At 39.6% G+C, this 27,435-nt stretch overlaps 1 protein-coding gene across 2 annotated transcripts; it reads right to left on the bottom strand.

Moving 5' to 3' along the window:
• Positions 1–652: 652 nt before the first annotated feature.
• Positions 653–26,292, bottom strand: A1CF (APOBEC1 complementation factor). Of its 2 annotated transcripts, none has more exons than XM_070944899.1 (11): positions 26,166–26,292; positions 24,659–24,793; positions 22,054–22,184; positions 21,585–21,823; positions 18,897–19,061; positions 12,364–12,461; positions 10,402–10,672; positions 7,102–7,286; positions 4,980–5,116; positions 3,764–3,897; positions 653–801 (listed from the first exon to the last, which is right to left on the bottom strand). In XM_070944899.1, exons 1-11 carry the CDS (start codon positions 26,262–26,264, stop codon positions 653–655), a joined length of 1,743 nt encoding a protein of 580 aa, XP_070801000.1. In that variant the 5' UTR covers positions 26,265–26,292. The 2 variants fall into 2 exon arrangements, with proteins under 2 accessions (XP_070801000.1, XP_070800999.1); XM_070944898.1 differs by having other exon boundaries at positions 7,102–7,310.
• Positions 26,293–27,435: the final 1,143 nt, after the last annotated feature.

The raw sequence follows: 27,435 nt of genomic DNA on the forward strand, positions 1-27,435 counted from the left end.
TTGTGTGTCCCTATCTTCACTATATGGGGCATCTTGCCCAAGATCAGCTTAACACTGGCAGCAACATTGTAAATGCATTCACATATTTTCTACCATATGTTCCTAGGGTCGTGGCAATCCAGCTATTCCAATTTTGTAGCTGTACAAAACATTTTACGACAAGAAAATCAGAAATGTAATAGCTTCACAACTTCAAAGAGCTTTCCACTCCTAAAAGTGTAAAGACTTTGAAGTTATGAAGCTATTACAAGCTATTACTTTCAACAATACTACTAAAAGTGTTATTGAAAGTGGTAATTGTTGAAAATTGCCATCAAGGATACATATAAATACCATACACACAGAGAGACAGACACTCCTCTGAAAAAGTTTTCTTTCCTTTCTAGTTATGATAATTTTTCCCCACTTTAAAGGCTTTTTAAAAAAAGTACAGCTTGTCAACCTTGTTAAACTAAAGCAAAGAATTCTTGCCATATCAAATTGTGCCTTACCATCAATTGAGAATAATTAAGGGTGACTTATAATTAACCTGGAATAGCTCCTATTCCAGTCACAGCTTAAGAAATGAAAAAGAGATATTTAAATAAAGCTGGAGGTATGTACTGTATGCATGTACATGTAAATATATATTTAAATATATATATATATATATTTAAAAGGCTCCATAACCATCATTACGAGTAGCTACCGCAAAGGCTGGATAAGCTTCATAAGCTGTGTAGGTTGCCAAATCTTGTCCTAGATTCACTGCTTGCTTAAGCTGGGTAGCTGCGACAGTGGCAGCTGTGTTAGCAATATATCCTGGAGAAAAATTCAGAAAGAAAACTTTTTTTACCAGAACGGTAGAGATCGACACAATCCTTTATGCATAATTTTAGTCTACAATTATATTCACACCAAAACATTGTTTTCGAAGCATGCTTTTAAAACCCGGTGCATGGATGTGGCCATTCTTGGCTAATCAGTAAGGAAATAAATCATTACAGCATCAGACTGAGATGTAAAAATTCAGATGCCCACTAGTTGGCAGCAAAGATCTTTTTCCGCCTATCTAGTGGTCATCTGGATTTTTCCACCCTAGTTGGTCAGTCCTACCTACAACTCCTACTTTATAGCAATCTGCAATATTGACTAGTGTTTGCTGACTAGTGATATTCATCTGCAAGGATACATACAGTAATGTTATGCCTTTTCTTCAACAGGTCCCAGCACTTTTACTCAGCAATGCCAATATAATCCAATGCTATATGTGTACAGATAGCCCTCACTTACTGACTGCCTCATGTAGCAACTGAAATGGCATAGAGCAGGGGTGTCAAACTCAAGGCCTGCGGGCTGGATCTGGCTTGTGGGGTGCTTACATCTGGCCCGCAGGGTTGCCCTGGAAACAACAAAGGACCAGCCTGCGGTGCCTCTGCAGTGAAAACGGAACTCGGGAGAGCCGCGTGCAGCCCTCGCAAGCTCCATTTTCACTGGCAGAGGGTTGCTGGGGTCGTTGCAGCCTAAAACGGAGATTGGGAGTTCATTTTTGCTGGCAGAGCCCTTGGGCCCCCACAGGTACCCCCAACATGAATGGCATCAAGCTGGCCATGCCTCCCCAATGCCCCTGAGATCAAAAAGGAGCCTGAGTGGCGTAGGAGGCTAATGCCTCCTACTAAGGCAGCATTTAACATCCAGCTGCCTGCAATTACTGCGAGTTCAATTCTCACTAGGCTCAAGGTCGACTCAGCCTTCCATCCTTTCTAAGGTGGGTAAAATGAGGACCCGGTTTGTGGGGGCAATAAGCTGACTTTGTATAAAATATACAAAAGTATGAAGGCTATTGCTTAACGCATTGTAAGCCGCCCCGAGTCTCCGGAGAAGGGCGGCATATAAAAATAAATAAAAATAAATAAATAAATAAAAAATAAAATAAATACAACCCTGATGCAGCCCTCAATGAAATCAAGTTTGACACCCCTGGCATAGGGGTTCCTGTCAGAGCAGGGGATTGGACTTTAAGACCTTCCAACTCTATTTTTCTGCTATTCTGTTACATGCCTTTTCCTTCCACAAATATATTTTATTTTGCCTAGACTCTCTCCTATTCAAGGGCAGCTGGAGAGAGTGAGGTAGTTCATATTGATGCATCTGATATCAGCATTGATGAACCTAACCGATACCATTTTTATTGGACTATTAGGTTCACCTGAATTGAAAGGATAAAATGTTTCAGAGCTGTTTCCAACTAAATGAACAATGACAGTGGAAGGTCATTGTAATTAAGCAGTAAATGGTGCTGAGTTCAATAAAACATCAGTGTATCTTACATAATGCGGAAGCTCGAACAAGCCTAGACAAATTGATTTTTCTTTGTGGCAGGAAACAGGATGGATTTTAAATTTTTTAAAAAGCCCTGATGCTTCTGAATGATTCCTTGCAGGTATTAATCAAAAGGACTGACTGGTATGTATACTGTGTTTCCAGTAATGTAAAAAAAAAAAAAAAGAGAGAGAGAGAGAGAGTAATTTAACATGAAAGATATACTGTATATAAGTAAAATCCAGAAAATTTTGGTTCTCATTAAGTGCATGTATATATTAAATAGTATAAATAGGTACAAAATAAATAAGTATAATAAATTTAGCAATTGGCTCCCTATATTACCTTGTATCCTTTATCATAGTCAGCATAACTGCAAGATAACTTTAACCCTACAGTAATTTTCTATGGATGCGTCTTCTCCATCAAAGCATTCCAGGTTTTTAGATGGTAACATAAAGGACCAGATCCCAACATCTGGAACATCTGGGAGGGTTTAAAAAGTCACGATGGCAGCCTTGACTATGCGATGAAAGCTGTCATCTTGGCTTTTCACCTTCCCTGCCTCCCCAAACCACTGCTCAGTAACTTTCTGAGGATTAGAGGCAGTCCTCAACCTACAACAGTTCATTTAGTGACCGAAGTTACAACGGCACTGGAAAAAAAAGTGACTTATGACCATTTTTCACACTTACGACTTTTGCAGTATTCCCGTGATCATGCAATGATCATGCATCAAAATTCAGATGCTTGGCAACGGACTCAGACTTAAGACGGTTGCAGTGTCCTGATTTACACCCCCCCCAAAAAAACCCCCAAACCCCAACAACAACAAAAAAACCCTTCCACATCCACACATTGTAGGTGTTATTGCCACTGGTTGCCAAAATTTAAAGAAAAAAAATATGCGTGTGTGATAGCAAAAAGGCCATTTACTAGAATAACCCAAAAGTGTTAATTCAAGCTCTGAATTTCAGAGAAGTTGTCGTCAAGACTTATTTTGATTACGTGCAGTTACTTCTATTTGTAGTTGAGTACGTAGCAGTCCGGCTAAGCTGTTAATTGGCAAAAGAGACAGTGATTTTTAAAAATGGAACTATCGTAATGAGGAGCAGCTAAATACTTGCGAAGGTGCAAGAATTCAATGTGACTGTGATTTTGCTACCTTTAAATACGTATTCTGACTGCAAACTTGTACCCATTCTTCTAAAAGCAAATTCCTTAGAATATCCTTATGAATAGACAATTTATAGGATCACTTTTAGTTATCCCGACGGGAAAATGTTTGGATTGTTACATTTCACAAAAAGAAACTTTAGCATCCATTCTTTTCCTCATGCCCCAACATGCTGTAATATTCAGGAGTCACCAGAGTTGCAGATGATTTTATGCAGACGCTTCTTTGCTAAACTTTGTTAGTTTAATTTAAGTTAGTCCAATGCAAAATACAACCATCACATACCAGGAAATGGTACATTGGTGGCAGAGTTTTCTGCTCCTTCAGTGGGAATCCCCAATGCCTGAAGAGTATGTTCTGCTGCATATGTTTTGGCTTCATCTACATATGCACTTAGCTTTGGTGGTGTGAAGGGATGCCTGTAAAATAATTGAATATAATCCTATATCAATCAATCGTACCAGCAAAAGAAGTGATACAGATACCAGCTTGTAAATTATTTCACCATGAAATGTAAATGTAATCTTATATATTTTTATGTACACTTTCGGAATGTCACTAAGGAAAGGAAGATTCTTTTTCCTGAAATGTATTGGATTTTAGTCAACATTGGCACATCTGGTAAGTGTTTCTCTTCTCAGTGTTTGCTGCTTTCAAAGCCTTTTTGTTGTGGCTTTTTGTTAATCCTTAATTTAACCAGGGAAAAGAGTTAGTGGGAATGGGATAGTATGTCAAAGCTTATTTTTCACCCTCTGTGGCTTCCGCATCTGCTTTTAGAGTTCATTGTATGGTATTTTAATCATAAATGTAGCATTTAGTGGGATTAGGAATTGCACTGAACAGTAAAATTAGATACAAAATAAGATCATGTACCAGAATCCCAACAATGATGAGAAAAATTCCCCGTTTAGGTAGGAGTCTTAAACTAAGCCATTATTTCTACATACAGTAAATAGCCTTGGAGAATCCATATGCCTCAGTTTATCAGGCTACAAGGCACAGATACCAAACCATGCAGAATTAGTTTAGCATTGTAGGATTCTTGACACACTGAGAAGCCATTTGGCTGTGTAGGTTTTAGATTTTATGGTGAACATATGGACCTCCAAATATCAGTGAAATGTAAGGTCCAAAATCCTTCATCTTTGGCCATGTTGGTTGGGCTATTAAAAGGCACATCCTCTCTGGTTTATGTTTAAATGTCATTTATATTCTTGTTCAGTCTTCCAAGACTATATGTATGATGTACACACACATACAACATTGTAGATACATGTACGTGCATCGATGTACCAAAATTCATTTTTATTTATTTTGAAACCTAAACGTCAAAAATATTTGGGTTTTTTTTTTTCATGGAATTTCAATTTAAAGGCTGCTGCAGCTGCTCTCCCACATCCTTCTAATTCTTCTGCAATTTCATATTATCCAGGTATTGTAATGGCTTACTTACAAAGCCCTTCAACCCTAGTTAAGCCCCATGACTATATTAGCTACTTACATTGTAGGATTTTGAGTGACAAGGGCAGGTATAGTGATTTTATATAAGAAGAGTTGTCTTTGGTTTTGTCCAGAGGCAGAATAAAGTTGGTAAACAGGTTGTCCCCAGTTATTCTTCTGGCAAATTTCTTCTAATATCTATAATGATAAAATGAATCTAATGATATTTCCATGCATGTATAATCATCACTTATGGAGTATGCAAATCACAGAAATAGTGAGCAATAGACATTCTAGGCAGGAGATAATGGTAAAGGTAAAGATTTCCCTGGCCGGTTGTGTCAGACTCATCTCCATTTTTTAGCTGAGGGAGCCAGCATTGGCCAAGGACCTTGCCATGTCCATGTGGCCAGCATGACTATATGCTGAGGCACACTGAAGAGGTACCTATTTATCTACTCACATTTGCATGCTTTCAAACAGCTAGGTGGGCAGGAGCTGGGGCAAATAACTGGAGCTCGCTGATGCTCAGGTTTTGAACTGGGCTGTCAGCTTTTCAGCTGACAAGGTCAGCATCTTTAACCACTATGCTCCCTGTATATAAAATTATGGAAAAGTCTACTTGACACTATACTCTGCCACACTTTTCTATTTGTGCAAGCTATTCTTCTTCCATGTCATCCATACATTGATTCATACATTGCTTTCCAGGTCTAATCAATTCTGATTCCTTCATATATTTGCTTGGAAATTCAAGCCTCAATCATTTTCTGATCCAAACTATTTCAACCTACTTCTCTTGTATTGATTATTCTCTTCTGTATTCCATGTACTTTCATTTAAGGTTTCATTTGGGGTCTCATTTTGTTTTATCACATATGTTTGCTAAGATCCTATGCCCATCTCATTTCTCTGGATACACCCAAGATTCACTTCCATAATTCCATTACAAAGGGGCTAGAAGCATGCTTTTATTCCTAGCCGTATAAGCATTCCTTCCACATAGAAGCCTACATACTGTCTGCAATCTATCAACCTTCTTTGAAATTTCTCCATCTATTTTCTCATCTTTAATCAATATTCTGTCAAGATACACAACTTTGCCTATTTTATTTAATATAGCATATTTATGTAGCTGCCCATCTCACAGTAAAGTGACTTTAGGTGGCTTATAATAAAACCAATAAAAACATTTTAAAAATACAATTAAAAGAGAAAGAGCCTTGATAGTACAGGGGTTTAGTGCACCCTGTTATGAACACAGCTGCCTGCAATTTCTGCTGGTTCGAATCTCTCCAAGGCTCAAGGTTGACTCAGCCTTCCATCCTTTCTAAGGTAGGTGAAATGAGGACCCAGTTTGTGGGGGCAATAAGCTGACTTTGTATAAAATATACAAAAGAATGAAGGCTATTGCTTAACGCATTGTAAGCCGCCCTGAGTCTCCGGAGAAGGGCGGCATATAAATCAAATTAAAAAAAAAAAAAAAGACATCACTTGCTTTAAAGACATTTGCTTAATTTTAAGAGCTAGACTAGTGCTGTTAAGATGCTGGACTAGGAGGGGAAAGACTCCAGTTCCAATGTTTCCATAGGCATGGAAACGAACCGGATGACCTGGGCCAGTCACTCTGTTTCAACATTAAACTGGGAAATCAGAAAGCATCTTGGAAAAAGGCAATGTAGTAGCAAAACCACCATTGAAATCTTGTCAAGAAAATGGCACGGACTGTTCCATAAATTCACTTGCACTCAAAATCAACTCAATGAACAAAATGAAACAAAAACCTTATAAACATTTGCTCCATACTCTCTGCCAAGCACAAATACCTTGACTTTTGGTAAAGAGTTTTCAGATCTGTGCAAACTATCCTTTCCTTCAAGTTATTTGGGTTCTCAGCTTTGTGTGTGGCATTGTGTGTACGGAAAACAGTGTGTTTTCACAGATGACTTCCTATAATCCCACAGTATGTCCAGCATAATCTCACTATGCGACCAGTTCATGAAGGGAGTTGTGAAAAAATATTATTACTGTAGGAATGCTGTTTTATGTCAAAACTGCATGTAGTGAAATCAAATAGAATCAACAACAACAACAAAAATGCCCAGTCTGCAAAGATTTCTTATAGAAACGGGGTAGGCAGCAATCAAGAACTGAAATGTTTCCTTTAGATCTGTTTTACCCACCTGTGGAGCAAGTTTAATTCCTTGTGGCTTTAAACTGACGTGGTTCATCGGTGTAAGCTCCATTCCAGGCAAAAGATCATAGAGTTTGTCCTCCCCTCTTTTTTCTCCTTTAAGCTGGTATCCGCGACCCAGGGCAGGGTTAGCCAAGTAGCCTCGACCTCCTACTCCTCTAATTCCAGCAGCCCCTACAGGTACATTCATGTAAATTTCTAGGAATGTAAGAAGGCATTGAACTGAATCAAATCACAGGAAAATCTTCCTGATTCTTACAGTATGGGAAGGCTTGATTGCACACGCAGGCTTAATGTCGAGTTTTGATGTGATAATGAAAAGTCACCTTTTAGCAATAGCAATAACACTTAGACTTATATACCGCTTTGTAGCGCTTTTACAGCCCTCTCTAAGCGGTTTACATAAGCGAGTCAGTATATTGCCCCCCAACAATCTGGCCCCTCATTTTACCGACCTGGGAAGGATGGAAGGCTGAGTCAACCTTGAGCCTGCTGAGATTCTATCTGCCAAATTGCAGTCAGCCGGCAGTCAGCAGAAGTAGCCTGCAGTACTGCACTCTAACCACTGTGCCACCATGGCTCATTTACTGAGTTTCAAAGAGGCAAGGGGAAGAACCAAGTATCTGCAACATTAGGTAGCAGGTCTATAAACTATTTAGACTAGTGTCTATGGAGATTCTCAGTCATCCAGGTCATGGTTGTCCCAATGGTGCTTTTTCAAGAGGCAATTGGACTTTCTAGTTTTTCTTTGAAGACGTTTTGTTTTTCATCCAAGAAGCTACTTCACCTCTTTAGACCAGTGTTTATTTAGACCAGGGTTTCTCAACCTTGTCAACTTTAACATGTATGGACTTCAAGTACCAGAATTCTGCAAGGGAATTATGGGAGTTGAAATCCATCCATCGTAAAGGTGACACAATTGAGATACAATCTGATGCATATTTCAAGAGAGCAAAATTCTGCAGAACCCAGCAGAGTTTTAGTTACAAACCAATAGGTATTACATTAGTTTCTTCATCTACTATAACACTGAGAGTTTCAGCTCCTGACATTAACATTTCTTTAGCTATGTTAATAGAATATACTCCATTGAGAAGTAGCAGTACACAAAGAACAAACTCTGTTTATTGCCTGTGAAATGAAGAGTGTTAATTCACAGCAATGTGCACAGCTACCAATAGGATTTTATTGTGAACCGGGAGGTATCCTGTGGGCTTCTAATTATTTTTAATATTTGCAAGTTCACCTCACAGATGTTGGGTTTCCTAGGTTTCTATTTAAACATGTTTCACACTAAAAAAAAAAAAAGACACTGAACCTGGGAATTGCAATCCTCTGCAAGGATCAATCACAATATTATTTTATACATTGTACATTTTCTGCGCTGCATTCTAATTATGTCATTATTCATGTAACACAGGCCTTCCCATTTTCCATTTCATTAAATACCTGAAGACTCAGTGACTGAATATCTTGGACTAATTCTAAATCACTTTCTTATCTCTTTTTTTCTCTGCAATTATTATTTTCAATTCTAATTCAATTCTAGAAGCCAATTCTAAGAGGATTATCATTTATAGGTAAAGAGCAGGGGCTCCAAAGCCACAACTGCTATAGAGACTGGAATTTATTTCTTTTAGAGTTTTAAGGTTAAGCTTTTCAGTTTTAATGTATAATTTTGACACAATAGTTTTACCAACCTTATCCCAACCACACATCGGAATTAATTCATTTCTGTAAACATTTTAGGATGGTTCACACATCCATGTATATCACTTTTGATATTTCCTTGCTGAATTTATAAGTCTACAGAAAGAGACGTGTCTGCTGAAAAACTACCAAATTTCAATGCTGCACTACAGGCATAGTTGATTTCACACTATGCCACTTTTTAGTTTCTTAACATTTCCATCAAAGGCAAATCAGTAGAGCTCTAGTTCAACACGGAACAGTCTGCTCTATCAAATGACCCAAATCTAAGAAAGAGCTCTGGTGGGGCAGTGATTAAAATGCAGTATTGCAGGCAAACTCTGCCCACAACCTGGAGTTCAATCCTGATGCAGCTCAAGGTTGATTCAATCTTCCATTCTTCTGAGATCAGTAAAATGAGGACTGTGAGTGCTGGGGGCAATATGCAAATAATGCTTCAACATCATTGAAGCATACAGTTGCTACTTGCTTGTAGACCGGATTTTCATTCAATATCCCTGTAAGCAACATAACTTACACTCTGAATGTTGACTGAAATAAGCTTTTTAAATTAAATTTCAATCACACATTTTAGCCTTCTCTCTGTAATTTGTGCCTTTGTGCCAGGGGTGAAATCCAGCAGGTTCTGAAAGGTTCTGGAGAACTGATAGCGGAAATTTTGAGCAGTTTGGAGAACCGGTAGTGAAATTTTAGGAAGTTCGGAGAACCGGCAAATACCACCTCAGGTTGGCCCCAGAGTGGGGTGGGAATGGAGATTTTACAATATCTTTCCCCCAGGAGTGGGAGGGAATGGGAATTTTGCAGTATCCTTTCTCTGCCACGCCCACCAAGCCACACCACACCAACCAAGCCACACCCACAGAACCAGTAGTAAAAAAATTTGGATTTCACCACTGCTTTGTGCCTTCCAAATATAGTGAACTACAACCCTTTACAACATCCACTTGACATTGGCATATTGACTGAAAATTTGGGAGCTGTACTCTAACATAGTTTAAATATACCAGATTGGAGAAAGGTCATAATCACATCATGTAAGATTCTTTTGGCCATATATTTCATTCACATACAAGTCCATTAGTCAGGATAATTTTATTTTGAAGAGCAATGCAGGTTTCATTAAAGATCTTTAATTAAAATGGGTTAGAGCAGTGGTCCCCAACCCCCGGTCCGCGGACCGGTGCCGGGCCGTGGAGTACCTGGCACCGGGCCGCGCAGCGGCCGGGGGACATGAACGCTGCAGCGCAAAGGCTCCTGGGCCGTGCGCAAAAGCTCCTGGGCCGTGCGCAAAAGCTCCTGGGCCGTGCGCAAAGGCTCCAGGGAAGAGAGCCCCGCGCAGGTACGCACGTGTGGCCCAAAGCCCCCACCTCTGCGTGCGCTCAGCGGGCCACGGTAAAATTATCAAAGGCTGATTGGTCCGCGGCGATAAAAAGGTTGGGGACCACTGGGTTAGAGAACATGGCTATGTATTAAAGTAACCCATTCCATATCAGAGGAGACCTGTCCAAAAGAAAAATAATAAAGGACAGTCCAACCAAGTAAGAACATTGAAATATTCCGCATTGCTCAAAAGAATTACCTCTAATGGTTGAAGGTCTAATAATGCCTCTGTTGGTGAGATGGCCTTTAGCAGCAGGGAAATGAAGTCCAGGAATGGTAGCATAGGCTTGTGGTGCATAGAAAACTGGAGCTCCTAGGTAAGCTGTGGCAGGATCATAGACATGGCCAAAAGTGTAAGTAAATTCTGGCAATGCTGCTCCTCGACCTCCTGTGCCTCTGGTGTATCTAACATAACTGTCTTTGTCAACCGGCTTTGCTAAGGTGACTTCAATGGGAGAGCCATCCACCACCTTGAAAATGGAAGAGAACACAAGGAAGATATATGATATATCATATTCTTCTTCTTCTTCATCATCATCATCACTGCACACCAGAACAACTAGACACAAGAACAGTTTCTTCCCGAATGCCATCACTCTGCTGAACCAATATTTCCCTCAACACTGTCAAACTAGTTACTAAGTCTGCATCACTATTAATCTTCTCATTGTTCCTATCACCCATCTCCTCCCGCTTATGACTGTATGACTGTAACCTTGTTGCTGGTATCCTTACGATTTATATTGACTGTTTCCTAATATGATTTGATTACTTATTTGTTCCCTATGACTATCACTAAGTGTTGTACCTTATGATTCTTGACGAATGTATCTTTTCTTTTTATGTACACTGAGAGTATATGCACCAAGACAAATTCCTTGTGTGTCCAAGCACACTTGGCCAATAAAGAATTCTATTCTATTCTGTTCTGTTCTGTTCTGTTCTGTTCTGTTCTGTTCTGTTCTATTATCATCATCATCATCATCATCATCATCATCATCATCATCATCATCCTAGCCATTGTCTATCCACTGCAGGGTGAAGGCCTCTTCTGCACGTTTCCAACCAATATGGTCTTGAGCTATATCTCATCCTATATATGAGATATAGGATGAGAAAAATAAATAATTTATAAAATACTAGATACTAACAAACCCATATATGCACACCTATACCAATGTGTCATGAGAACTAAAGAAATGCCTCTTTTGGCTCATGGCTTATTTGCAATTATAGTTTCTGAAAACCTTTCCTTGTCAGTCCTCGACTTATGACCTCAATTGAGCCCAAAATTTCTGTTGCTAAGTGAGACATTTGGTAAGTGAGTTTTGCCCCATTTCTTGCCACCGTTGTTAAATGAATCACTGCAGTTGTTAAGTTAGTCACACGGTTGTTAAGTGAATCTGGCTTTCCCCAGTGACTTTGCTTGTCAGAAGATCGCAAAAGGGGATTACATGACAACAGGACACAGCAACCGTCATAAATGTGAGTCAATTGCCAAGTGTCTGAATTTTGATCACATGACCATGGGGATGCTGCAATAGTTAAGCGTGAAAATGGTCCTAAGTCACTTTTTTGTGCCACTGTAACTTCAAATAGTCACTAAACAAATTGTTATAAGTCAAGGACTACTGGCATTGTACATCTGGATTTACTGGCATACAGCCTTGGTATCCCTGTATGAAAATTGTCTACATAAGTGGGGCAAGACTTGCAGAGATGTTTGAAGACTAGCAGGAGAGGTGCATCAAAACACACAGACACACACACAGAGCCCACTTGGTATTTTTGAAAGCAAATTGCGCACTGTTAAAACTGACCAGTTCAGACTGGTATTTTGCTAGCTGAACATTTATGGGATTATAAATAATGCAGTTGCTTTTGGTCGACTCTGATGATTTATCAGGCAGCTCAAAATCCAAAAACAATGAACCACATATTTCATAGTAGAATAAACTGCTGGAGTGCAAAATGAAGCAATTCCCTTCAAACTCTCTGCCAAGCCTTTTATAGGGCGCATTATTTGATACGTACATACCCCCCCACCCTACCCCAATAGCAGCAATACAGGTACTAGAACCAACATTATAAATCATATTATGCAACATGCATGCAACTCTCTGTCTGCCTTCCAGCAACTGCAGAACTAATCCATCATTACCTTCCCATTTAAGATTTTCATTGCTTCCACCGCATCTTCTCGATTATTAAAGTGCACAAACGCATAGTCTCTAATTTTCTTCACCCGTTCCACTGAACCTGCGGAAGAGATTTGGAGGATAAACCTCGTGTGCATAGTTGTACAATAAAAGGCATAGCCTTATGCTCAGCTTTTAAGTTTAGATCTCACACTTTAATTTTAAATTATGGTTTTTGTGCTGCATTAAATCCTGGCAGTATAAACCACGATTTTGAGGTATTGTAATATTTTCCCCCTTTGGTATATTTAGCAGATGCTACCTCCAGAAAGGAATTTCCTTCTGTGTGTCCTGTTCTGCAAAGCATGAAGCAGCATGCCATCATGTGAATCCTGTTACAGGTAGTCCTTGACTTACAACCATTCGTTTAGTGACCGTTGGAAGTTACAACGGCACTGAAAAAAGTGACATGACCATTTTTCACATGACCATTGCAGCATCCCCATTGTCACATGATCAAAATTTGGATGCTTGGCAACTGACTCATAGTTATGACGGTTGCAATGTCCCAGGGTCATATGATCACCTTTTGCAACCTTCTGACTAGCAAAGTCAAGGGGGAAGACAGATTCATTTAACAAATGTGTTGCTAGCTTAACTACAGGGAGCCACTTAACAACTGTGGCAGGAAAGGTCGTAACATGGGGCCACATTCACTTAACAACTGTTTTGGTTAGCAGCGGAAACTTTGGGCTGAATTGTGGTCACAACTCAAGGACTACCTGGACATATAAATTATGTAAGCAATTTCTGTACATGTCACGGATGGGTAACCTTTTTTTCTTGTGGAATTCCTACTTCTTGTTTTCGTTAAGGAAAAAATAGCTCACGGAGTTGTGACATAACTGTAGTAAACTGATTGCAAATCTTTGACCTCTTTTTTCATTTTTTTTAAAAAAAAAAGTTTTGGTGTTTGTTTAAAAATGAAAATGTCCAATAGGGATTGTTTTCCCTTGTAAACATCTCTGTCCAAATGCATAAATAATGCCTTTTTCGGAGAACTGAGGCTGTTCAATGGTTTTTCTAATGCCTTAATCCTTTGCAAGTTTTAAATGGCTTGTAGCATCTCCGAAACAAATTCCCTAGTCAAAAATGTTCAGCCTAGTCCATTTTTGAAGTTTGGATTCTATGGATGCCCATCGAGACAAGCTCTGGCTGCCTTCATTGGCTTCACTGATTCATAGTGATCTGAGACTTAAAGAAAGCCAGAATTTAATTAAAAAAAATGCATTCTAACTGATATACATTTAAACAGTATACCCACATTGTAGGATAAAAGGAGAAGAAACATAACATGAGGTCTAGAAGCTTTGCAGAAGAGTACTGAGAAGTGACTTCAATGGATGCCTCAATGATGTGATCTTGATACTAGCCAAAAATTAAATATTGGCTGGATTAGATTAGGGAATTGGAGGCTAAAACATATGAAGAACAGTTGCTGGAATTGAGTATGTCTAGTTTAATGAAAAGAAGGACTAGGGGTGATATGATAGCAGTGTTCCAATATCTCAGGGGCTGCCACAAAGAAGAGGGAGTCAAGCTATTTTCCAAAGCACCCAAAGGCAGGACAAGAAGCAATGGGTGGAAACTAATCAAGGAGAGAACCAACCTAGAATTAAGTAGAAATTTTTCTACAGGTAGAACAATTGCCTCCAGAAGTTGTGGAAGCTCCAACGCTGGAAGTTTTTAAGAAGAGATTTGTCTGAAATGGTATAGGGCAGTGATGGCTAACATTTTTGCCGTCGCATGCCAAAAGTGGGGGAAACGTGGGGGGGGGGGGGCGTTTCACGCATGCGCATGCCTACACCCATAATTCAATGTGCCCTGCCCCCCACGCATGTGCGTGTGACCCCCCCTCCCCCGCTTTTGGCACGCAATGGCCCGGTGGGCCCAGTAGGCCTGTTTTTCGTCCTCCCCAGGCTCCAGAGGCTTTCTAGGAGCCTGGGGAGGGCGAAAACAGCCTTCCCTAACCCCTCGGAGTTCCTCCAGAGGCCAGAAACAGCCCGTTTTCTGACTTCTGGTGAGCCCAGAAGGTCTGAAAATTAGCTGGCTGGCCCGCACATGCACGCTGGAGCTGAGCTAGGGCAATGTTCACATGCCCATAGATATGGCTCCGCATGCCATCTATGGCATGCGTGCCATAGGTTCGCCATCACGGGTATAGGGTTTCTTGCCTGAGCAGGGGGTTGGACTAGAAGACCTCTAAGGTTCCTTCCATTTCTGTTATTCTATGGTAGAGTTAGCAAGTCATATAAATTTTTTTTTTATTAATTTTTTTATTCATTTTATATTTTAAATTACTAACATTACAAACAACATATACAATATTTCACCCTGTGCAAGTCATATAAATAAAAAAAATTACACTGAATAATTGTACATGCATCTTTGGGAAAACAAAAAATAAAACCAAAATCTTTTGAGAGAAGCTATACATTTTAAGCCCAACACATAGCTTTTTAAACTAAAGCCTCTCTGTATTTCTGCTTTTCTGTTTAGGCTCTGGGACTGTGATGTTGCCAGAGAATTTGTATTCTGAATTTGCTGCAGCAAACAGCTGTGCTCAGTTTTAATAACCAAATACAACGGTTGGCCACTGATCAATATTTTATTAAATGGTTTAATGAGATTATTTTGGAGACTATCATCTTTTAAAATGCCAGTTGAAGTACTGGTTTTATCCCTCCAGAAAAAATATAGTTTTTAATCCATGCACCAATTAGGTTAATTTGACTGTTAGTAGGTCTATTTAATATATTTAAAAGGTTGGTTTAATGAGGCTTATGAAAATAGGGAAATGAGTTACCCCTCCCACACGCACACATAATAATATAATTAAAAAACAGTAGGAAAAGGGTTCAAAAGCAAATAGATCTCTGGTTATACCAGAGGTGTCAAACTCGATTTCATTGCGGGCTGCATCAGGGTTGTGTTTGATCTCAGGGGGGGGGGCATGACTGGCAGGGGGGGGCCTGGCCAGCTCAACGTCACTTGCGTCGGGGGCATCTGTGGTGGCCCAAACGCTCTGCCAACAAAAATAGGCTCCCAAGCTCCGTTTTTGGCTGCAACGGCTTCCTGCAACCCTCTGCCGGCAAAAATGGAGCTTGGGAAGGCTGCTCGTGGCCCTCCCGAGCTCTGTTTTCGCTGGCAGAGGCACCAAAGACTGGTCTTTTGCTGTTTCCAGGGCAGCCCCATGGGCCAGATCTAAGCACCTCGTGGGCTGGATCCGGCCCGCGGGCCTTGAGTTTGACACCCCTGGATTACACTATTCATTGAGCATTTACTCTTATTGGTGGAAAGGAAATGCTGCCGTTCCAGAGGTAGATTGCTGGTAGGCAATGAAATGGAAGCAGGGCCTTCCTAGTGGTGACACCTGTTTTATAGAATGACCTGCCTTCAGGATGATTCAGCAATGGTGTGTTTTATTAGATTTTCCATCCAGGACCTCTTCTAACATTTGCCTTTTCAATGGACTAATTCTAACTTGAACACTCCTTTTACAGCATTGTTGGTTATTTTTGTGGTTTTAAATTAAATAAATGAATGCACCAAAACAAAGTAAAAAATGACAAGGGATGACAATCTCTTTTCTCCCAAGGATGCATTAGGGAACAATGCTAAAGCCTAATGCAGGTAGTCCTCAACTTACAACAATTTGTTTAGTGACCGTTCGAAGTTACAACGGCACTAAAACAAGTGGCTTATGACCATTTTTCAGACTTACAACCTTTGCAGCATCCTCATGGTCACGTGATCAAAATTCAAAAACTTGGCAATTGACTCATATTTATGACCGTTGCAGTGTCTCAGAGTCATGTGATCCCCCTTTGTGACCTTCTGACAAGCAAAGTCAAGGGGGAAGACAGATTCACTTCACAACCATGTTACTAACTTAACAACTGCAGTAATTCATTTAACAACTGTGGCAAGAAAGGTTGTGCAATGGGCAAAACTCACTTGAGAAATGTCTCGCTTAGCGATATAAATTTTGGGCTCAAGGTTGATCATAAGTTGAGGAATACCTGTGCAGCTCATTGCTACCAGGCTATGTTCTACCTATTGGGATTGTCATTCATGCAATATTAGGAGCCCATAAACTGTTGTATTCCATTTGGAAATCTTCTCATCACTTTTTGGGTAATTTTTATTTCCAGAAAACATCTACAGTATTTTTCTGAGTATAAGACGCACCATTTCCTCCCCAAAATGAGGGTGAAAATCTGGGTGCGTCTTATACTCCGAATGTCGCCCCGCCCAGCTTCTCAAATGGAGGTTTCAGAGGCTGAAAAAAGCATCAGAAAAGAAGCTTCAGAAAAGAAGCCCCCAAACAGAGCTTCAGAAAAGAAGCCCACAAACAGCTTCAGAGGCTTTTTTTCTGAAGCTCTGTTTCAGAGGCTTTCAGAGGCAGGAAAGAAAGTTTTTTCTGAAACAGAGTTTCAGAAGTTTCAGAGGCAGAAAAAAAAGCAAAAAAAAAAGCAAGTCACAGAGCTCACAACCAAGGAAACTATTGCTAAAATTCACCTCTGGGAACAGCTGAGTGGGGGTATTCCGGAAGGCTGATCCACCTGCCAATCAGCTTTTTTCTTATTTTCCTCCCCCAAAACTAAGGTGCATCTTATACTCTGGTGTGTCTTATACTCCGGAAAATACGGTAATAAAGGTGGAAGGAAGGACATGGCAGCTTTCTGATAACAGTAGGAGCCCTTTATTTGAGAGAAACTTGACTAGTAGCAAAGCTTTATTGATTTCTTAGGTGGTTTGGAAATGTCAGAGCTTTCCTGGCAGGTGATGGACAGGAGAGGTTAGAACTTGATGCAATCCATATATTGATGGCAATGAAGTTTAAATCTCCATCCGAGAATGTTTTGGCCATTCCTGTAGATGTTAAACAGCATGGTATGCATAGATCTGAACTTTATATAACAATGGTCAAAGGGATGAGCAAAAATCACCCAATATAACTACCTTATAATTGCTGTCTTATTCTGTTGCTTTTTCTTTTCACCTTTTGAGTAGCAACCAATCTGCAGGCAATTTACACTTACCAGCTAAAATGGGCACTTTTCTCATATCTCCCTCATTTGTCTACTTTTATTCAAAAGGACTCTGGTGCCAGCCATTCATTAAGAAGTGCTTGAAAAGTATTGGCATCGGAAAAAGAAACTTAAAAGTTTCAAATACTCTTAACTGTTGAAAATTTGTGGATATTCTTTAAATGTGTGAATATAAGGAAATTCCTTACTTACTTGATGTTTTTGAATTCACAACATTATATGGCCATGTGGACAAAACTCTTTCGTACTTCTAAACTGTGAGAGTAAATGCAGGCCTCAGAATTAAGTTGCTATATAGACAGAAGTTATGGGGAACCAGATTGAAATTTAAATGCAGATACATTGAACATAAATAACAGAGTTGAAAGATAACTTTTTTTTACTTTTTAAAAACATTTTTAACTACCTATTCACCAGAACCAGTAGTAAAAAAATGCTTTAAAAAAGTAAAAAAAAGGTTCCGACAATCGTGCAACACAGCTGTGATCATTAGAACCTTTTTTAAAGCAATTTTTACTACCTATCCATCGGAACCAGTAGTAAAAAATTATTTTAAAAAGAAAAAAAGGTTCTGACGATTGGGCGGCACAGCTGATTGACAACCGGTAGTAAAAAAAATGCTTTAAAAAAATTGTTCTGATGATCGGGCAGCATAGCTGATTGATAATCAGCTGTGCTGCACGATCCTCAGTGTTGTGTCGGTGTGTTACCATAGCGATGGAAATGCCTGCACCTGATTGGTTGGGACGGGGTTATGTTTTTAAAAAGTAAAAAAAAAAGTTGGCCATGCCCACCCAGTCACATGACCCCCCCCAAGCCACGCCCACCAAGCCATGCCCACAGAACTGGTAGCAACAAATTTTACATTTCACCATTGGATTATCTATTATTGTTGCAGGAAACTCAAAACAATGCACTGCTTTTTTTATGCATACAACATGCCTATGAGGTTGGTTAGACTAAGAGATTATCTGCAGTTGCCATCTCCCAGTGAAAGAGGAAATCATGTACATCATTTCCTTGGTGATATGGCTGGTTAATGAACCAGTGAAATTATGGTTTGCTAGCCTTAAAAAAACAGATTTATTTAAGAATTCTGGAATGCACCACTTAAAAATTAATTTTGATGTTTATTTGAGCAAACATTAGTGCAGTTTTACATCAATTTTAAAGAATTAACTACATTCTGAGCCTGTCTTAATCCAGATGTGTTGGACTACCTATTAGCCACAGTCAGCATCTTCAACTAAAAGTGTAATTTATTTCAACACAAATACTGTTTCTGGACAATAAAGTAATTCTTTCTTATTTTTAGTTTTTTGACATTCGTACAAATTAAAAATATTTCAATTGGAATTAGTGTTTTTCTAGATAAATAGTGGATTAGTTTATTAAACTTTCTAGCTTACTAAAATATTGACCAGGCTAGTTTTCTTTTTTACCTGGCTTAATGTTGTTGAATTCTTTTTCAATTGTTTCTTCAGCAGTAGTTAACATAAGATTTCTCACATAGAGGATTTTAACAGATGACATTGTATCTTCATCAACCTCAACTTCTGGTTCTGCCCAATCTACAGCAATCGGATGTCCCCATAACTGTATCCGTCCTGCAATGTAATTGGAATGAAAATAAATATAAAAAGTTAAGTCATCTTTATGGAAGGAGGTAAGAAGGTTTTTGTTGAAGAGATGCATTGGTAAACTGAATTTATGCTATTGTAAAAGATACTGCTGAACAAGGAAAAAGCCGATTTTTTTAAAAAAATTTGATTTATATGCCGCCCTTCTCCGGAGACTCAGGGCGGCTTACAATGTGCTCAGCAATAGCCTTCATCCTTTTGTATATTTATACAAAGTCAGCTTATTGCCCTCACAACTGGGTCCTCAATTTACCTACCTTAGAAAGGATGGAAGGCTGAGTCAACCTTGAGCCTTGGCGAGATTCGAACCTGCAGTAATTGCAGGCAGCTGGTCTTAATAACCAGTTTAATAACAGGGTGCCTTAGACCACTGTACTACCAAGGCTCAATTAGGATTTTTTTTTTAAACATTTACTATAGTTTATACTTTAACCATCAATCTGAATCTTCCTGGAGTCCATACTGATAATCCTCGATTTACAATCATTTGTTTAGTGACCATGCAAAATAATAAGAGCCGTGGTAACGCCGTGATTTGAATGCAGTATTGCAGGCTAATTTTGCCAAATGCCAGCAGTTTGATTCTCACTGGCTCTAGAGTGATTCAACCCCCCATCCTTCTGAGGTGGGTAAAGTGAGGACCCAGATTGTTGGGGGAAATATACTGACATAGTAAATTGCCCAGAGAGTGCTGTAAAGCAATATGGGACAGTATATAAGTCTAAATGCTATTGCTAAGTGCTATAATGGCACTGAAAAAAGTGACTTATGACTATTTTTCATACTTACGACCACTGTAGCATCTCCATGGTCAATTGATCAAAATTTGGACTCTTGGAATGTATTTATGATGTCCTGAGATCATGTGATCGCTTTTTGCGACCTTCTGACAAGCAAAGTCAATGGGGAAGCCAGATTCACTTAACAACCATGTTACTAATTTAACAGCTGCAGTGATTCACTTAACAACTGTGGCAAGTTAGGTTGTAAAATGGAGCAAAACTCACTCAATGTCTCAATTACCAACAGAATTTTGGGCTCAATTGTGGTCGTAAGTCGAAAACTACCTGTAATATTTTTTGAAACAGTTTTGCTGATGTGACTTTTCACCTTGTGAAGCTTGGGAGCCGGATTCTGTTAGTGTGTTGCTATTCTAATTAGCTTCACATCTTACATTAAAGGAAAGTGTGATTTCCTTGGATCAGATTTAGCATCCAGTTCTTTCCCCTCACTTAGTTACCAAAATTCAGTGGGAGAATGGGGGTGAATTTTGACAAGATGATTTATCAGAGCTAGGTGTTTTAAGGATTGGATGGGAAGAGTTAGTCTCAAAGAGGTTCCAAATCTGATTCTCACCCGCACCTCAGTAACAACAATCACATAAAAAAACTGAAAAATTAATCCCTTTTCCAACTGGTGGTTCCTAGACATCCTGCTGGGGATCTCCAAAGTATCAGAAGGCTTCCAAATGCCTGCTCAAGTTTACTATATAAAACAGTGTCGTTCAACCTAGGCAACGTGAAAATGTGTGGACTTCAACTCCCAGATTCCCCAGTCGGGCTGGGGAATCCTGGGAGTTAAAGTCCACACAACTTCAAGTTACAAAGATTGAGAAACACTGCTGTAGAGTAAACTCAATCTTTCTAGTTTCTTAACCATTTTAATAATGCTTGTCCTGTTTTAAGGGCCTATTCTGGTCAACTTCTCTGCTCTTCTTTTAAAACCCACACAGATTTACACACTTCCTCAGAGGCAGCCAAAGATGCAAAACAGCTAGCAGGCTGCCAGGCCACATTGAAAAGAGGGATGGAGGTTTTCCACTGTTCAAAGTGGGGGATTTTTTTTTTCCTGCCTCAGGTGGCAAAATAAGTTGTTCAGTGTATTGAGTTCTGCACACTGAGAAGGAAGATAAGGGAGTAAGGATAACTTTGTGACCTCTGGCTCATGTTTCTTGCATGAAACTTGACAAAAGCGTTAGAAATGATATCAAGTGCTAATGTGCTGAGCTGGAGATCAATCTTTGGGTTTTTTATTTTTATTTTTAAAGTGAATATTGGTATTCAGGATAGGCTGCAGACACTTTAGTAAAATAATAAGTAGCAATTTTCTGCTTTTCTGTGACCCCTCCCTCCCAACTGCAGTTTGAGGTTGGTTTGGCTACATCAGTGGCTGGCAACCTTAAACACTCAAAGAGCCACAAAGGTCCTAACTGAAGCTCCCCATTCAATTCTGGAGCTGACCGGAAGTCCGGTTCCCCCACCTCCTAGTGTGGTGTCCTTTTTCTTCTGCCAACCAGAAGTCCGGTTCCCCCACCATAGAGTCTCCTCCTAACGCAGAGTCCTTTTTCCTCTACCCTTTGAAATCGAAAGCTCTATCAATTGTGGAGCCGACCGGCGACAGAGAGAAGAGGGATGCAAGAGCCACATGTGGCTCCAGAGCTGTGGGTTGCTGACTCCTGGGCTACATGTAAGGGAATTTTTTGGGCCTTACCTGGAAGCAGTTTTCGTCTTGCCATAGCTGCTGCTCGGTGGCTTCCATATTCCACAAATGCAAATCCCCGGTTTTTTGCTTTATCAGCTGCACTAGGGTACACAATGACATCAATCACACCTTCCGTCACTTTCCGCATCTCAGCTAAAATTTCTTCCCTCTTCTTGGCTTTTGGAATTCCTCCTACAAATAAGCGGCAGTTGTCCACACTGGCACAAACGCCGAGTAACCGACCATCCCTGTATGAAAAGAGAATTTCATTGAGGGAGTGAAACTCCTTGGAAAATCTTTATTTATTTTGTGTTGTTTTGTTTCCAGATCTTGGCTTCTATACCATCTGTTAAATTTTATGGTCTTTTAAGGCAAAATATCAATCCATTAAATAAAAATCAAATATTAAATTATTTATTTATTTATTTATTTATTTATTTATTTATTTATTTATTAAATTAAATAAAAGTCAGCTTACCGAATTTCATAATTGTTCAGTTGCTTGATTGCATTCTTTGCCTCTTGTTTGTTACAGAATGTTACAAAAGCATATCCTCTGTTATTGCCACTGAAATCCATCATCATCCGCATCTCATAGATTTTACCAATCTGGAAAAGTCAAGCACAAAGTTCCATAGGATTTTTTTTTTTTTTTTAGAAAAGGAATTATTATCTGCATTACAGTTTATCAAGATCTGTTGTCCTCACAATTCTCACTGTATGCCTGTTTCAGTTTAGGACAGGTTACCTTACAATAGACTTTATTTGAGATCTGTTTTCTGACTCACTATACAGTTGAAACAATCAATCAATCAATTAATCAAACCAACCAACCAACCAACCAACCCAAGAGGCATATGCTGAAGCTCCAGGAAGTTAGTAAAGACCTTTATTAACATATTCCAAAAATTATAGACTTGTTTCAGGAAACCTCTGTGTTTCTTAAACTTTTTTCCTCTCAAGACTCTTTCCCACTTTTAAAAATTACGAAGGGCCTCAAAAGAACTTTTCTTTGTGTGGGTTGTATTATTTGACATAACTTATATTAAAAATTAATATTAACACGTTTGCTGCTGCTACTACTTATCATGGTTGGTAGGATTTTAATATGGTAGTATAGTATTTTTCTATGTAGGTTGTAGGTTGGCAAATAATTTTGATTTTTGAGGACTCCTGAAAGTATGGAGGACTCCCCTTAAGAAACCTTAGAAACCCTGATTTAAGTTTAAGAAACACTGATTTAAATGTACCTAAAGAAAATCTGATTTAAATTGTCATATCAACTTGAATGAATACGTTTCTTCTTGGGTTTTAATTTAAGTTGTAATAATAAATTAATAAAATCAATACTAAATTTTCATTGTGAATGTACTATAAAATGTATGGTAAGTCATACTGTTACAGTGAATTGTTTGCATTGAGAAAAATACTTCACGACAAAAATAGCCGAAAAATAGCTCCCTAGTCAATGCAATACAAGCATGAGATTTTTTTGGTATTTAGACTTAAATTTAGGCTTAGATTTAGAATAACTTTATTGTTGCTTTGAATGTACACTAATTGGCATACATTAAAATGAAATTTCGTTCCATATGAATGTGGAAAAAGTTTCCACATTAACATCTAAAAACTGAGGCTAGTCCATTTAAAGTTGGTTATGAATGAAATGACATATAAGCCCAAGAAAAATAAATAGATAGGTGGCTGCTTTTGTATACTTAGATCCAGTGGTGAAATCCAATTTTTTTTTACTACAGGTTCTGTGCGCGTGGCTTGGTGGGCGTGGTGTGGCTTGGTGGGTGTGGCAGGGGAAGGATACTGCAAAATCTCCATTCCGTCCTCACTCCTGGGGGAAGAATATTGCAAAATCTCCATTCCCACCCCAGCCAGAGGTGGTATTTGCCTGTTCTCCAAACTACTCAAAATTTCCGCTACCGGTTCTCCAGAACCTGTCAGAACCTGCTGGATTTCACCCCTGCTTAGACCTCACTGAGACATTGAGCATACTCTGAAGAACAATTTTCTCAGAATTGCTATCTTCCAGATGTGTTTGATTTCAATTCCTGTATATCCCAGCCAGCAGTGGCCAATGGCCATGGTGGTTAAAGAAATTCAATACAGACCAGTTACAACAACACGGAAAAAACTGACTTATGACTGTTTTTCACATTTATGACCGTTGCAGCATCCTTGATCAAAATTCGGGCGCTTGGAAACCGGCACATATTTATGATGGTTGCAGTGTTCTAGGTCAAGTGATCATTATACTTATCACAAAGGATCCAAAAATTATGGATTTTTAGTTCTTTCTGATACATTTCCTTAGTTGGATCTGCTTTGATAAGCACCATTTTAGTTAGACATTAATGGTTTCTAAATGAATGTGGATTAGTCAATGTAATACTTTAACCACTTCAAGACTTTCTAAAAGGCTTTGGGAATAATATAGATAAGTTACAGAATAGTAGACATATTTGTCTAAGAACAACACTAAATCCTGTGTCATCTTGAAGATTGTTGTGTGTCCAGAACAATACTTAGAAATGATAGAGGCTGCCATAAAGATATTTGAGTAGCCCTTGTAAAATCACTTTTATAGATTACACATGGAGTTACAAAACAGGATGCTTACCTGGGAATTGCAAATTAGCTACCTCCGGTCAATATTTAAAAGTGGGTTATTTTTTGTGCAATTATTAAAAGTGAATGAGACAGAGCAGGTCTGTATGAACAATGGATTCATTGAAGGATAAGATTTACACGAGGCAACCCACTGCTCTGGAGAGCCCAGCAAGGTTTTGACTATGACCTATGAGATGTTAGAAAATGTAACATCTGAGTTGCTGTGGTAGAGTCTCTGTCTAACATGCAGTGCTGTTCTAGGAAAAAATATATATATCCGAAGAAATGTGTTGCATCCACAAAAATACATTTTCTCCTGAGAAGTCCAGACACAGGCACTGCAGAGAAACGTTCATTTAACTTTACTTTTTTTTTTTTTTTTAAGGTACGAGTCCTGCCAATAACTTTATTCCTTGGAATATACACAAAAGAAAAGAAAACCTACTAAATTATATTATTACTTTTTCACATAATGGAATGAGTTCATCTTCAAAGAGATCTCGGGGAAGTTTTCCAATGAAAATCTCAGAGCCTCGTTCTGGTGGTGGCCCATTCCAATCAGGTGGCGGCCCTCCATATTTTCGTTGACCATTTTCCTTAATGAAAAAAAAAACAAAAAACAAAATTTGGAATTGTATTAATTTCAACATTGCTTATATATCCCTAGTCATATCATTGAATTGTCTTCCTGTAGTTATATCTTTTTCACTCAAACTTTATCCTCCTTTTATTTGCTCCTGGTCCTGTCTTGACTCCATTAGATTTGTTTTAGAACCTCTGTTTACCTCTCGAGTGATTAAGGAACTTACCTAGTCATGAGGAAAGAGCATTTAAAGATGGCTGGAATTGTGCAAGAATGAAGACGAACTGGGTTCATTTTGTATTTCATTGTCTGATTTAAATTGCAAATATATACTTTCTGAATCATTATGGTAAATTAAATGTGTGTGTGCGTGTGTGTCATTATGGTAAATTAAATGTGTGTGTCTCTGTGTGTATATTTGCCTTTCATAATGTTAGGCAGGGGTGGGATTCAAAAATTTTAGCATTCAAAATTAGGCAAATTTTCTCTGCCCGGTTGCTGGTGGGCGTGGCCATGGTGGGTGTGGCCTACTCAGTCTCCTGCACCATGGTGGTGGGGGGGACAATTTTGCCCTCCCCAAGCTCCAGAGGCTTTCCTCAAGGAGGGCAAAAATGGCGTCCCGTGGGCTCTGAAGGCCCTACGGAGGCTGGAAACAGGATCGTTTCTGGACTTCTGGAACTTGTGGGATGCCCATTTTTCACCCTTCCAGAGCCTCCGCATGGGCCCTGCACTTACCTGGCATCCAAAACAGGCCACGTGGAGACTCCTGGGAGGGGTGGGGTAGGCGGGACTAGTCAGTCTTTGCAACTACCGGTTCAGTGAACCAGATGTAAAATTAGCATCTGGTCCGAATTGGCTGAATCCCACCCCTGATGTTAGGTTGCAATGCATTACTAGAGGAAGCTGCATAGAAATCTATGTATATTATGTAAAAAGCATTGTCTGAGGAAATATATTAGCCCATGCATACAGTATATTCAGGAGAAATGTGCATGAGAACATATTCCATTTTTCTGTGTGTGGAGTTCAAAGCCATAAACCTGCATGGAAGGCAAGAGAATGAGCAGCTGATTGGAAAAAAATCTGAGACCAATCATCAATGACCTAGTTGTCCCTCTGCTGAATCCTAGATTCACATTGATACGTTGAATGCAGGGCTACCATGTGAATTGGCACTTCACAGAAACACCCCTGGCAGCAAGATTATCAGGATGGAAGTCACTGGCATTGGAAAACCCATGTAGCATTTGATCCTCATTACGAAACAAAATATATTACTTAGGGGAGAACTTCTGGTGAAACCCATTGGGAAGCGTAGTAGACATCAATCTCCTTGTTTTACTTTCAAATTAGCAGTTGTATTTATGTGACAGGGAAGTTCCTACCTGAATCAAACTATATCCTGTGCGCTGAATTAAAGTGCGTAGGGCAGCTTCTTTCTGTGAGCCGGTCAATCCATCCCCGGATTTTTTATTTGATTCCATTGTGTGTGATTACCACCAAAAAATCAGGTTAATTAGGAGTACTCACTGCAATCAAATTTAAGATAAATTAAGCAAATTAAAATAGTTTTGTAAAGGAAATTTCCATCACAGCAACGAAGGAGGTCTTTATAGGAATCACTCAGAGTAATTAGAAAACAGAACTGGAAATCCAACACCTTCAGAAAAGACAGAGAATCAGGCTGAGGATATTCTTATTTCCTAAGATTTGTGAGGACTTTGAGAGAAGAAATTGTTCAGATGGTCCACTCCAAAATAATGTATAAAGCAGCAGCCTCCAACCTTTTGGGCATCAGGGACTAGTTCTGTGGAGAGAGGTTTTTCCGCAGACAAGAGGGGGTGTGGTTTTATGTACTGCCTGCATCCTGTAGATGGGGCTTCACTTGTTTGCATGGCCTGGGCTCTGGCATCCCGCATCCCAGTGCTGGTCCACAGACCGGGAGTTGGGGACCCTTGGTATAAAGTTTTTGTATAAAGCAATGCCTGGCTTTAGCTTGCAGTATTTGAAATGTCCTATATTCCTTTAAATCAGGGGTATCAAACTCAAGGCCCAGGGGCCAGATCTGGCCTGTGGGGTGCTTAGACATGGCCCATGGGGTGCAGCCTGGGATGCCTCTGCCAGTGAAAACAGAGCTCGGTTGGGATGTGGGCGACCCTCCCGAGTTCCATTTTCACTGGCAATGGGTTGCAGGAGACCGTCGCAGCCAAAAATGGAGCTCGTGAGGGCTGCGGGCAATCCTCAGCTCAGTTTTTGCTGGCAGAGGGTTGCGAGAAGCCGTCACAGCTGAAAATGGCGCTCAGGAGCCTGTTTTCACTGGCAGAGTGCTTGGCCCACCACAGGCGCCCCCAACACAAGTGACGTCGAGCTGGCCATACACACCCTGGCCATGCCCCCCCGGCACCCCAAGGTCAAATATAACCCTGATGTGGCCCTCAAGGAAATTGAGTTTGACATCCCTGCTTTAAATGATTTTCAAACATCTCTTGATGATAAGATAACATCTTTTAAATGTTTCTTACCAACTTCAATATTATGTCTCACTATACTTAACCTGACCCTTTTTATCCTTCAAGGTAGTCTAGACAAGAAGCACAAACCATGAAAACTATCTTTATCGTAAAATTACAGTAACAGAATCTTGCAAGTGTGAAA

This window comes from Pituophis catenifer, unplaced genomic scaffold, assembly GCF_029215685.1.
Source record: "Pituophis catenifer annectens isolate HBS135680 unplaced genomic scaffold, rPitCat1.0.hap2 SCAF_6, whole genome shotgun sequence".
Lineage (NCBI taxonomy): Eukaryota > Metazoa > Chordata > Lepidosauria > Squamata > Colubridae > Pituophis > Pituophis catenifer.

What these genes read in the sequence shown, in the direction of transcription:
- A1CF (XM_070944898.1), bottom strand. Translation starts at nt 26,264, where the DNA reads ATGGAATCAAATAAAAAATCCGGGGATGGATTGACCGGCTCACAGAAA. An exon ending in TGAAAATCTTAAATGGGAAG is followed by an intron (nt 10,673 to 12,363) that starts GTAATGATGGAT and finishes TCCATTTTCAAG; the next exon opens with GTGGTGGATGGCTCTCCCAT. An exon ending in GTCACTCAAAATCCTACAAT is followed by an intron (nt 3,898 to 4,979) that starts GTAAGTAGCTAA and finishes ATTATTTTACAG; the next exon opens with GCATCCCTTCACACCACCAA.